The sequence below is a fragment of the Dermacentor albipictus genome, chromosome 2, assembly GCF_038994185.2.
Source record: "Dermacentor albipictus isolate Rhodes 1998 colony chromosome 2, USDA_Dalb.pri_finalv2, whole genome shotgun sequence".
In the NCBI taxonomy this organism is placed as follows: Eukaryota; Metazoa; Arthropoda; class Arachnida; order Ixodida; family Ixodidae; genus Dermacentor; species Dermacentor albipictus.
The window spans coordinates 50,532,976-50,545,748 of record NC_091822.1 but is presented as its reverse complement, the minus strand read 5'-3'; the positions used below and the strand labels follow the sequence as shown (position 1 = coordinate 50,545,748).

Below are 12,773 nucleotides of genomic sequence, written 5' to 3'. Positions count from 1 at the left end.
TGGTGGTGCAGCGAGGAAGACATGATGACATTGGGTTGACAACTCTGCAACAACAGCGTAGCGATGATAGCATGATGGAAATTGGATGGCGAAGGTGAAATGACGAGGGTGCACTGAATGCGGTGGCATCGTAAGGACGCGGTGACCATGAACGAATGAGGAGGACCGCATGATTATGGCACAGTAACGGTGATGGCAGGGCGGCACTTTATTGATGACAATTGAACGATTGTGAGTCACTAAATGAGGATGAGGGTCAAAAAGCGTGGCGTAATCAGGACGATAGAATGGCGAATAAGGAATGACGAGGATGGAACAACGACAGTGGTATAATACGGCATCATGACGACAATCGAAAGGCGACTGTCTGAAGATAAATGGCGCGAGGATGACAGCACGGCAACGACACGACGAAGCTGGAATCACGATGAGGGTACCACCATGAATCAACGACAACGATGGCATGGTGATGGCCGCATGGTGACAACGGAATGACAACGAAGGATCACGGTGGCGTGAGGACGACGCATTGACGACGACAATGATGATGACGATCACGTGATTACAAAGCAGTGAAGATGGCAGAATGAGGACGGCGGAACGATCACGTACGAATGATCGCAACATAATGAAGACCATAAAGTGACGATTACGGCAGGAAGATGACTGCATGCTTGTACTGGATCTCGCCTCGGTGCTTGCTATCAACAGCTGCCGCCCTGGGCTGCCTTTATTCGCCTTATATCCAGTTCCCGGCTTCCTAAGGCCTGCCAGCGGCTAATCATGTAAAACAGCACCTTCGTATATTCGTCGCCATCATCGTCACCCACATATGTCCAGTGCAGGACGAGAACGCGATCGCCAATCTCCCCTGTCTTGCAGCACCAGACCACATCTTAAACCTGCCAGTTTGTTAATTTTATCATACCCGCTATTTATCTGCCGTCTTCGACTGCGCTTCCCTTCTCTTCGCACCCATCCTGTAACTCTAATAGGCCAGTCGCTATCTGCCCCACGCATTACATGTCCTGCCAACTCCATTTCTTCCTGCTAATGCCTGTGTATATAACCTACTCCCGCTTGCTCTGTAATCCACGCGGCTGTATTCCTGTTCCTTAAGGTCACGCCTATAATTTTTCGTTCAGTCTCCCGTTGCACGGCCCTTAACTGCTTCTCAAGCTTCTTTGTTAATCTCCAAATATCTGCCCCTTATTTTAGCACCGCTAGAACGCAACAACTTTGCAGTTCTCATTTCAAGGATAACGGCAAGCGTCGGTAACGACTTGGTAATGCCAGCCGTGTGCGCTCCAAGTCATTTTTACAGCGTAGTTTTCGTTGCCTCTTCTCGCGAGGATGTGAGCGCCATCTGGTAGTGTTGTTAGGAACCCAGCGGAACGCGCGGCATGACCGGCCCTGCTGTCGTGATGGTCTTGCCGCGCGTGCCGCTGGGTTCCTAACAACACTACCAGATGGCGCTCGCTTCCGCGCATCCCAGCCGGCGCCGACACGGCAGCGTTACCCAGTTTGTGCGTATCGGATGTGCTGTGCTTCCTTTCCTGTGTGACCAAAATGCAGCTGCTGGGCTGTCGAGGTCGAGTTTCGGGCTGTGATAGTGCAAACATTACAATCGTCCATAGCCTGAAGAGGCGCTTGGAGCTGGCGTCTCAACAGCGTGCTGGCCACGTATGCAGAAGGAGCACGTAAACACGCGCCACCAAAATGGCTCCAAAGCTTGCACTCAGCGTCGAGGACACTGGGGATCGTTCGAAAGAAACGACGCGCGGATAAAGTATAGCGTCTTCGCTACGCCACGAAATGTGTTGCGCACCGCGGATGTATGTATACAATATATACATACAATTATAGTAATTAATTGAATTACGTGCATCCCCGTAATTCAATTAAAGTTTAGCACTTCTGCGACGATGTGATGTGCCATGCGAGGGAATGGTAATGCTCAATCCTCCGACACATTGATTATGAACAACGACGCACAAGAACGCCTCAAGCAAACACGTCTCTCTTTGCGTTCTGTGCACGACGCAAACAAGCAGCAGTGGTGCACGGACGGTAGCTTTTAGAATCAACTCACCACGCTCGTTTTGGACTAAACGCTGAAGAAGGTACTCATTCGCAGCCATCATCGCAGCGTCAGTTTAAGCAAAGAGAGAAAGCATCGCTTACACCGAATCCAATAGTGCGTGGCATCCACAGATTTTATTTTTCTGTGAGATGCATTTTGAGATCAGGGTCACATGTGTCTAATTTGCCTAGCTATATGTACTCTTGTTCCTATTCTTGGGGTTTACAGATAACAACGAATTTTTGTTTTCTTGCCAAGTCTTGCATAATATATTTGTCTGTTTATCGTAATCCCGAGACCTAATTTGTAATCAACCACTTTGTCGATTAAGATCCTAAATAATTTTTGATCAAGCCATTTGTTTTATGGCTCGATAGCGTGATATATATTGAAAACCGCAAGTCTAGATGCTCCCCGTTGATCTTCACTGCTAATCCTTGCTACTCTAAAAACTTGATTATATTTCTTCCTCTTGCTTCCTCTAGACTCACCTGAAAGGTTAGTTATGAAAGTGCATAGCGCGTCCAATCATTCAGATAGTTCGATGATTCCGGCGTCCGTAGGCCTTGCGAGATGCGTCGGAATAATAGCAGGATGGCTGGTAACGAATTGTCTTCGCTTGGATACATTTGTCCCGATGCACCAGACGGGATCGCGTCTTCTAACTTCTTCCTTACATTTGCGTTCACGTGCATTAAACTGAAAGCCCTGAAGGCACACTGAAGGTAACGTCCAGCAGAGGTGCGTGCGTTTAATGAACGTGCCTCCGATGCACGTGCCTCCGATCTCTAACGTGCCTCCGATGCACGAAACGCGGACGTTTCTGCATTTCGCGCCCATCTAAATGTGGCTGCAGAGGCTTGTGATTCAATCCGGCGACCTCATGCTTGGTAGCACAACACCACAGCCGCTTATCCACCACGCTGAGTAAACGGCCTTGCATATTCTTGAATTGCTCACGTAACTGAATTTCCGATGACTCGTTTGAGATCACCACTTATAAGAAACAGTGATGCTAGAATTCAACAATGGCACGCATCTCTTAATTTGAGGCAATGATAGAGGCGTGTCTTCTGAGCGGTTTTCTTTGGGGCTTCGTTTTCAAAGTTTGATTAATAAGGTTTTTTAAGCGATATCTTGCTTTAGCTACTGCACCTACTTTCAATTGTTGGTGTTTTTCGCCCTACAAATAGGCAGGGTGTTAGTATGCCCGAACGAGCAGAGCGGGACACGGGAGATGGAAGCGAATATGCGGGCGTGGAGATAGTGGATGGCGTGATTAAATCCATTGTCCATCCTTCATGTAGATAGGCGAGAAGCGATGAAATGAAAGCGCGCGTCCAATTCAGACACTCCGTGACGCAATGGGTAACACGTGCACAGCACGTGCGCATTGAACGTCGGATCGATTTTCAAATATATATACAATCACGCATATTGAATTAAACAGATATTCTATTACGGCTTAGTGTTTCCGCTGACATCCTCATAAAGTCTGCCGTGGATCACGAGATGGAATGATAGTATGGGGAAGGTTTAAAAAAAATGTTTACGACGGCTCCTCTTTTGCATAAATTCCGAGTATTATCTTTTTTGTGCATTTTTTGTATTTTGTCCATCTATGGTAGTTATAACCCTTTAGAAATGAAGGCAGCTCACACTTTCTTATGTAATAATTGTTTACAAAGCAAGCTATTTTCCGACATGATGGCGTAGTTTAAGCACGTAACGACGTACACAAAATGTAGTCTCTTGAAGCATAACAATAAATCAACATTTTTATTTGTAGGTACAACGCATTCAATTCAATTTAATGCAGGATATGGGAAAATCGGACACAACTTTCGCGTGACCAACACAAAATGGTGTACCCTTCGTAGGAAGAGCTAACCAATCATTAGCGAATGATCTTATGCCACTATCTAAGCCTTGTTCTCTTACGAAGAAACGAATTTCGTGCGTGTGATCAAGACACACAAAGAAGGTGTCGGCGCGAACGCTAAACCCGGTGCAGGTTTCATTCTGCCTCTTTTGTCTATCTTGTTCGCGGTAAGATTATGTCGAGAGTTAGTACTTAAGTATAAAGTACTAACTGTCGACACATTCTTTTTCTCTGAAATGTCGTCTCGTCGCGTCATGTGTGTATACTTAGTGGCTCCTGCGTGTGGTGATAACGTTCCGGTTACATTGTCGCAAGAAAAGTGTTCTCGACCGTATTTGACAAATACGAAGATTCCCATCTGACGGAGGAGAGAGTCTCAGTATAGTGGTTCGTTCTCACCGGGTTCAGTAGTCCACTTCTTAAACGCGTCGCTGCAGTAGGGAAGGAGTTGTGGATTGTTTGACCGCCTCTGAAAGTTGGAGCGCGTGGCACTGCATTAGCGATGATTACTAGGTCACAGCAAATCTGCAAAGCCAGACCTTTTAGCGCTTCCTTCAATAAGAGCTCTCTTTATCTCGTTTTGTTTTTTCATCTATTCTCTACTTGTATCACGTTTTATTTCCTTTAGCTATATTGTGGTAGAAGGTAGACAGCCAGTACTTACACTGACAGACCTCGATACATTTTCATCTCTTTTTTCTCCTTCTGCCGGTTCACTGTTTTGGTATTTCTGAATGCGCAGGCATTGGGGCTGGTCTCGTGTTCGTGCTGACTGGCACGTTCATCGAGCGCACCTTCGTCACCAAGCGGCGTCTCCTGATGCAGCTGAACATGGTCGCGTTCTGCGGTGCTGGCTCCTTCTTCCCTCGCATACTGCTATACATTGCGCAGGAATTCGGCTACTCGTGGATGATGCTCTTTCTTGCCGGAGTGCTGCTCAACGTGCCTGTACTCTGTGTGCTTTTCAGGTTAGTTACTTTTAGTCACTGCATGCGTGCCGGGAAGAATCACGGTTATGCGCACTGTTTGCTTGCAGCTCACTCAAGCGGCATTTCCTTTGATTCTTCACAAGCTATCACGTTGCTACAAAGTATCTGTATACGTTGCACAAGCAGTAGATGCCGTCAGAAGTGCGTGCACAGCCAAACAAGGTCGGCGAAGATCATGCAACTTCCCTTGCAAAAGAAGCTTGAGTGGATGAAGTACCCTTACGCTGAATGTGAGTTAGAAGGGCGAATTTTGAATAAGATTACGACTCCAGGGGTGGCTTGCGCGAACATTTAATAATGAAAATAATATCGAATTTAATAACGCGCTCCTAAATGTTCCATAGACAACGCCCAGTCCGCACAAGAAAGCGCTCTTAGATTCATTATTATTTTCTTTATTCAATGTTCGTGCAAGCTGTCCTAGGAAAGCATGTAAGTAGGCTACCAAAAAATTAATCACAAATATACTCTAACATTCTTGGACGAACATGTGCGCCACAGTTACAGAAATTTCAGGAGCCCTACATAATTCCCGCTATTCGCGAAAGCAGAAAGAGAGTAGAGTGAGTTGGGTCACAAACATAACGTGACGTAGCAGGAAACAGTGTGGAAGGAAGGGGAGGAGAGACGATTGCGCTGTGCCAGCTAATTTTTTTTTCAAAAAACGGCCACTTGTACTCCGTTTCATCTATTGCATGGAACGCGACGAATGTTAGAGACTTCACTTATCTCTCTCATGTGGGAGCAAAAATTAGTGCGTCACGTATGAAATAAACATAGGTATGTGGCAAGACAAATTTGATGTATTCCTCTCGCACTTATGCGTAACAAAATATGACGTATTTATTACATGGATGGCGTCACAAATCAGGCTCTACATTCCACCGAACGAGAGGAGGGACATGATTGTGTGACGAGTGGTCACGGAGCACTGCTGGCGCTGGCGAGTGAAACATTGTGCGTCGCGTAGAAGCCGCACAAAGGTGCGCCAAAAGTATGTGATTTCACGTACCCTGACACCCACAAATTGTACTTGTGACATGTAAAGTGTTATCGATTAGTAAACGTCTTAAGTCAGGCAGAACTGTTTTGTGAAACGCGTGGAATGAGACATCTATGACTACAGTACTTAGCAACTTCAGCAGTGTTGCCCGCCAAGTACGCAAACGGAGTATATATACCGCACAGAGAGAAGATAAAGACATCTGGTTTACCGGAAGAGCGAAATCCTGCGGACGTGTGACAAGCATGCAGCGACTGCAAATAGAAAGAAAAAGATGCGGCAGAAACAATCGAAGACGTTTGTGACAGTCAGCGATAGCTTTCTTGTGTAAGCAGCTGCACATCTCTATACCATCTGCGAGTCATAAAACCTCATGGGAGCATTAGCAGACTCAGGGAAGTGGCAATATCGCTGTCAGCCACAGTGCCGAAGTATACCGTGACCAAGTTAAAATCTCTTGTGATTACGACACGCCAGATGAAACTTCGCAAGAACTATCACTATCCCTAGTATCCTGCCTGCTGCTTAGTTTCTATGGCTATCCGTTAAGCAACTGCGCTCGACGCGGAGGTGTCTGTCGGGGATGGGGCTCCAGTGATATAATCTAGGGCTGCATACCCCTTGTGTCCTCTTGGCACATCCATTCTGTGCGCTGGGTCAAGATGGGGGCATAGCAATGTCAGATAGGTCGTTTTATATGGCAGGATGCTCTATTCAACGCCACAACTTGACCTGAATTTCAACGTGCGGTGTGATTGTTTCTAGCTTTGCAATGCGACAAAAAATGTGATTGTGAAATAAAGATCTAGTGGAGTATAAGCTAGGGTTGCAGCTACGGACAAGCTGTGTGAGAAGTGCTACAGTCTTACGCGTAGTAACACGTGAGGATATATTTTTACTTTACAGTATAGGTGATGCCTTCTAATGTCATCTTGCTCGGTTATACAGCAGCTTTCGAGCATTGCCAACATAATCAACCTTCTTTTTAACTCGCTCCACCGATGATTTTGTATTGCTAAACCATGTGGTTAAAGTAAGGAGACAATGTTTCTGGAACTCTGGAACAATATATGTTCATATTCCTTAATAATTTCGAAGAACTTGTGGTTACTAAGCAAATGCTAATACTTTTTGCAAAGATTAACCAACGGGAAAATTAACGGAAAACTGTTGCGAATTTTTCAGTGAGATCTTCTTTCGTATGCGATTCAAACATTTTGAATTGTTCAGTCTTTGTACATAATATAATATGGTATGCCAACGCGGGTTGCCATGCTCTTCGTAATACTTATATGCAACAGAGCACGACTAGCGCCGTGAGATAAATGAAATTCCAACGTAAATGAAGCTACTTGGTGCACCGTTTATTGTCAGGACAGTATTTTGTCCTTACAGATACATGGGGGGCGGGGCAATGTTGACCGACAAAACATGCTTTTGCTTGAAGTATATTCATATTGCCATTAAAAATGTTGTTTTTGTCATCAATCCTGCAAATATACGTACAGTACTTCTATAGCAGCGATGCTCGGAAGTTAGGTGCAAATTTGAAAAAAGAAGATATCTAGATTGACATTGATATCTTCTCTCATACAGATTATTCTAGCCCCCAAAATTTATGGAAATATCCCCGTTTTAGGCAGCATCGACACTCACAGAGGCCGACTGGTTAACTTAGTTTTAGATTATAACTTACTACGTAACCTCTATTTTGTCATCCGACCATATAAGCCTGCTGCACAAACTGTGCGCAGCGTCAGGGTTGTCATCCTCTTTTTTTCTTTTTTTTTCATTTCAGACCAAGATGGAAACCTGAAGAAAACAATAACGTCTTGCCTTCAACTGCAGCGCAGAAAATTTTCAGCATCGAGCAGGGAACTAAGCTGAGCTCTTCAGAAAATGTTGGTGCGCCCGTCCCTGGATCCATATTCACCAAGCCCCTATTTTACGTCACAGCACTGACGCACCTGATTTTCTTTTACGTCATTAACCTCTTCGCGAGTATCTCTGTGGACACCATTTTAAGCAAAGGCATTCCCGTCATCTTCGCGATCACCATCGCGCCTTCGGTGTCTGTGCTGGACTGTATTGGCCGCGTTGTGATGCCCCTGGCTACCGAGAAGGGGTACTTGAGGAGATCGACACTCGTAATGGTGGACTACTTTTTCATTGGCGTCGGATTTCTTCTGATATCCTTGATCCGGAGTTACCCCGCAATGCTGGCCACCTGCCTCGGCTTCGGTGTCTTCAGCGGCCACGCAATTGCAGTGCACAACTCGCTGATGGGCGACGTCGTCGGAGCCGAGCAACTCAACTTCAGCAACGTGATAGTAACCTGCATCGCCACCGTGTCCTTTCTTACGAAGCCTCTACTCTTCGGTGAGTATACTTGCCTTGTAACGAGTTCCTAAGCAGTAGGGGAAAAGTTTCGTTAAATTTCGCCACTCGGAATACGAGTCACTATGCCACAATGAAATGAAGCGCTCCACTTTAAATCACAATGTTTGTCCACTAGATCATCGAGTCGTGTTGTCACGGGAAATTCAAAAGTGATAACTGAAATCAGGGCACATAAAAATGAGTAATAATTATATGTATCCATTAAGTTGCTGAATAATAAATCCAAGCTTCACGTTCGAACTCGGAAATTGCGCCTTAAAGATAACAAAGAGGGTTTTCTGTTCCTTTCTTGTCGTGTACTTTTTGTGTCGTGAAAATGTGCAAAAATCACACTTCAGGGACATGCTTACTCAGCCGCGTACTTCTGACTGCCGCGTCCTTTTGTGAGCTTCCGGGCGCAAAGGGTATTGCGATCCCTGCCCTGAAGTACCAGTTTTAAGCTATCAGCCAGACTGGACATATAAAAAGTACCTGTTCGCTTTGCATTATGCAAAACTATATATAATATTCGTCGCATAAATGAAAATTATTCAAGAACAGACCTATCGATGCTTCGCGGATGCATCGGTCTGCTGAACGAACACGTAAATAAAAATGAATATATACACGCCGCAGGTCGGGTGGAAGGAAGAGAAATCAGAGGGAGGGAGTAAATACAGATATATTGTGTAGAAGGATCTTGCCAGAGGCGGCTTCTGGCAGTCACCATCAAGTTTATGAAGTTTTCTGCATTTCTTTCCTTAAGTACGAGTGAATGCTAGTATGACCGAGACGAGGGCATAGAAAACCTCGGAACTTACGGCAGAACGAAGTTTAATATGATATCAGCCTGCTTACCTGCCGGTATATATATAAGCACGAATGCCGCATGCTATTTTACTACACATCGTATTGAAACTTCTTGGCAGCAAAAGCAAATACTCTCGAAATCTGATGTTGAATCTTCAAAAGCGAACATTCTGTTTTGGAACAGTGAAGCCAACAAAGAATGATTCTTCCAACATCCCCGTGATGTTACTAGTCGAAGAGATTTACTACACATCGAAGAGATTTACTACACATCGTATTGAAACTTCTTGGCAGCAAAAGCAAATACTCTTGAAATCTGATGTTGAATCTTCAAAAGCGAACATTCTGTTTTTTAACAGTGAAGCCAACAAAGAATGATTCTTCCAACATCCCCGTGATGTTACTAGTCGAAGAGATTTCCCCCTTTATTGCCCGCATCGCTTTCTCCTGTCATCTGCGCTGTTTCTATGAGGCTCGACACAGTGAAAGGCATTCGCGACACATTCTCGCCTGTCTTTCCTTCCACATTTGAGTTAGTGTAATACCGGTTGAGAAAGTTTTGTTGTGCAATCAAAACTAATATGGAGCCAGCAGCTCCACAATACGAAACCAACACTGTGAAATGCATCCACAATATTTGTCGATCGGAGCAGAACTCGTGCGCCGAAAATTTAGGACTCAATTTTCTTGATACCTTCGGCGTAGTAAGTGTAAAAAATTATACATTTGTGCAAACTAGCATTCAAGAAAGCGAAAAAAAATGAGTTACTTTCTTTATAGAACTTCCATATTTCAGGTAAGGTCAACTACTTGAAAAAAAAAGAAATGCTAGAATTGGTTATTCTCGCAGTGCGCCTAACCATTCACTGATTCGAATGAGCTTCGCTACTATAGCTAATGTTTAACCGTTTATATGACGCCTCTTTTGTGCCCTATTTTGCAGGTTTCTTCAGAGACATGCAGGGATCTTATGACAACCTGTACCGCTTCATGAGTGGCTTCATGTTTCTCAACACTTTTGTTTGGCTAGTCGTAAATCTTACAGAAAGGTTCCGTAAGAAACGAAAGTGGACAACGAGCAGTTCTCAACTCCAATTGTGTGACCTTCCAACGCTGACTGGCTACCAAGTCATGGATTTGACTTCGTTGATGGCGTGATGCTGCTGACACTCAAGCAAATGTGTTTCGCCACCTAGCCGAGTGCAAACGACTAAATAGTGGAGCTGGAGCCCACAAGCTGATAAGAGTAATCGGGAACTACAGATGAATGTTTGACCTTCTGACATTTGTTGGAAAGCAGTTTTAGATAGGCAGTCCTGAGATCATTTTTTTACTGCAAAGAGTTTGTTGTGGGTAATTACGTGCAAGAAATACTAATTGCATACAGATGTGTGTTGTGCGATGTTTGTTCATTAGTGTAGGGGCGTAGCTGCAGGTGTGCCAAACGATGGTCACAAACTTGTGCCGATTGATCTACTTCAAGAAAAATATCGCATCCTGGAAAAAAGAAAATCATACTCATGTTGAGTTGAATCAAAGTGTAAATGAGTTTTTCTGTCTTCTTATTGGAGCGTTCGGGAAGTGCGTTTTCCATCCTTTGGGATTCGCGTTTCCGCCCACAAAATTCGCTACCTCAGATACTTTGGTGTGACCCCTTGATATCTGTCTCGCTATTTTATTTTTTGTTAGATTTACAGAATATCATGGTTGTGGCACCTGTTTTTGAAGTCCTTACAATTACGATGTCTCGGGGGCGAAAGGACCATAGAGCTACGGTCATGATCAACTGTGATTATGTTTAGCATGATAAATTCAGTGCGCTGTAGAATCTGAATGTATGTTATGTAGCAATGTTTATTGCTCAAAAGCGGCAGCAATAACTACTGGCGTTCGGCATCCTGCAAATGAAATTAAATTATGCCAGCGAATCACATCGCACGAAATGCAAGGTAATTTCGTTGGTGGAATATTCTCATAATTTTACGCCGATGTAGTTTTCTTATGTACAAAATCCCTTGCCACCTATAGGCTTGTTTAAGATTCTTGGTAGGTCATGAAGGCACTGCAGTCATTTCTGTGATAACTGTGTACACACTGAGGTGACCGTTACCGCGCTATTATTCTTTTAAGTTCTTGTTGCACTTGTTGTCTGTGATGTGTACATTGTTGCGCTTGAAACATTTTGGTTTGTGTGTATGTATACTCCAGTTGCGCATGTCTGCGAGAGCGCAGCAAGGACGTTTTGAAGTACGGTTGCGACACGTAGTTTCTTTTGGAAAGCCTCGTGGACGCGTCAAGTGTTTTATGTGGTTGTTTGAGTTAGAACATTCTACTGATATGTCAAAGCTGTTTGTTTATGTTGTGCCCATTTTTAAATTTGTGTTTTCTTTTTGTCAGCTAGGTTCGTTTTCGCGTGAGAGTACATGCCCCCTCTCTGAAATCGACGAGATTATGTGTGTCGCCACGAGGGACATGAGCATCGGAGGAGGAAGGCGGTGGAGGTGAAGAGAATCGTAAGCCGGGGAAAGTCCGGGGGGCGCGCTGAGCACGCGGCAGAGCAGCGCCACCTTGAGGAAAGTCTAGTTCCGGGTGTCGCCACCTAGACTATCCTCTAGGTAGCGTTAAACGAAGTGGAGAAGGAGAAATGGGGCGAGGCGTCGCAGAGTAGGAAAGTCCATCTTAACGCAAAAGTGTGCGAAAAAGACGTACCCGAGAAGGAAACGACAAACACGGACTCAACTTGCAACTAACAGTTTATCTCCAAAGAAACAGAATAAGTATAAAACTACGCTCAAAGAGAACAGCCACCCTCTCAAGTGTGCACGTCTACGCCTTTTTCGCGCACTTTTTCGTTAATATGGAACTACACCAACTCGCCCAGCTCTCAGTTTTGATGAGTAGTAAGGTACGCGAGAGCGCGCTGAGTTCACCTCCCCTGGCAGTTGCCACGGGTTCCGTGTGCTCTATGGACGTACAGGGTTTCCCTCGCGATCGAGAGACCGAGCGCCGAGCAAGAAGGATGGAGCGGCGACTTAAGCGGCGGTAGGCCGAGCGCGAGTCTACAGACCTCGAAGTCGTGGCTAAGCGCCGGGCACGAGCTGAACAAATACACGAAAAGGCCTGGGCTTCGAATACCCAGGAGACTCCAGAAGTGGAAGGGGAAAGCAAATAGTGTGGATAGTTTATTACCAAATCGCTTGAAATAATAAAGTTTGTGTATTTCCTTACATTGTCTTACCAGCCTTCCTCATGGTACTTTATACTTTATGAAGAACGTAAAACGTACATAAAACACAGCATAAAAGGTAAGCCTTGGAAAAACCGCTACGCTTACACACAAATGCACTATTTTTAACGCATTCTGCGCGCATCGCGCAAAAGCGTCATATCACTCGCACGCTTGCGCGTAATCCACGTTCACGAAGTGAAATGTCACTGACTTTCTCAGCTGTAATTTCACCGAAGCCTTTCAGCTATTTGTCAAAACTTGTCCTAAATGTTTAACTAAGCTTTTTATTTCAGACAATGAGTATTTTTCGTGGTCAAGATGGTGAACCACATTAAAAAAGAGTCCCTGTAGTATTTTTACATTCGCGTGGCTCTTGAATGTGAGGTAATAATGCCGTT

At 44.8% G+C, this 12,773-nt stretch overlaps 1 protein-coding gene across 3 annotated transcripts in view; it reads left to right on the top strand.

The window, feature by feature from the left end:
* LOC135904275 (monocarboxylate transporter 13-like) overlaps positions 1-12,375 on the top strand; it is a 114,265-nt gene extending 101,890 nt beyond the window's left edge. For all 3 annotated transcript variants that reach the window (XM_065434898.1, XM_065434900.1, XM_065434899.1), the window contains 3 exons: positions 4,708-4,933; positions 7,756-8,336; positions 10,090-12,375. In XM_065434898.1, coding sequence (XP_065290970.1) covers positions 4,708-4,933; positions 7,756-8,336; positions 10,090-10,304 — 1,022 coding nt within the window. In that variant the 3' untranslated portion in view covers positions 10,305-12,375. The remainder of the gene's footprint in view (positions 1-4,707; positions 4,934-7,755; positions 8,337-10,089) is intronic.
* Positions 12,376-12,773: the final 398 nt, after the last annotated feature.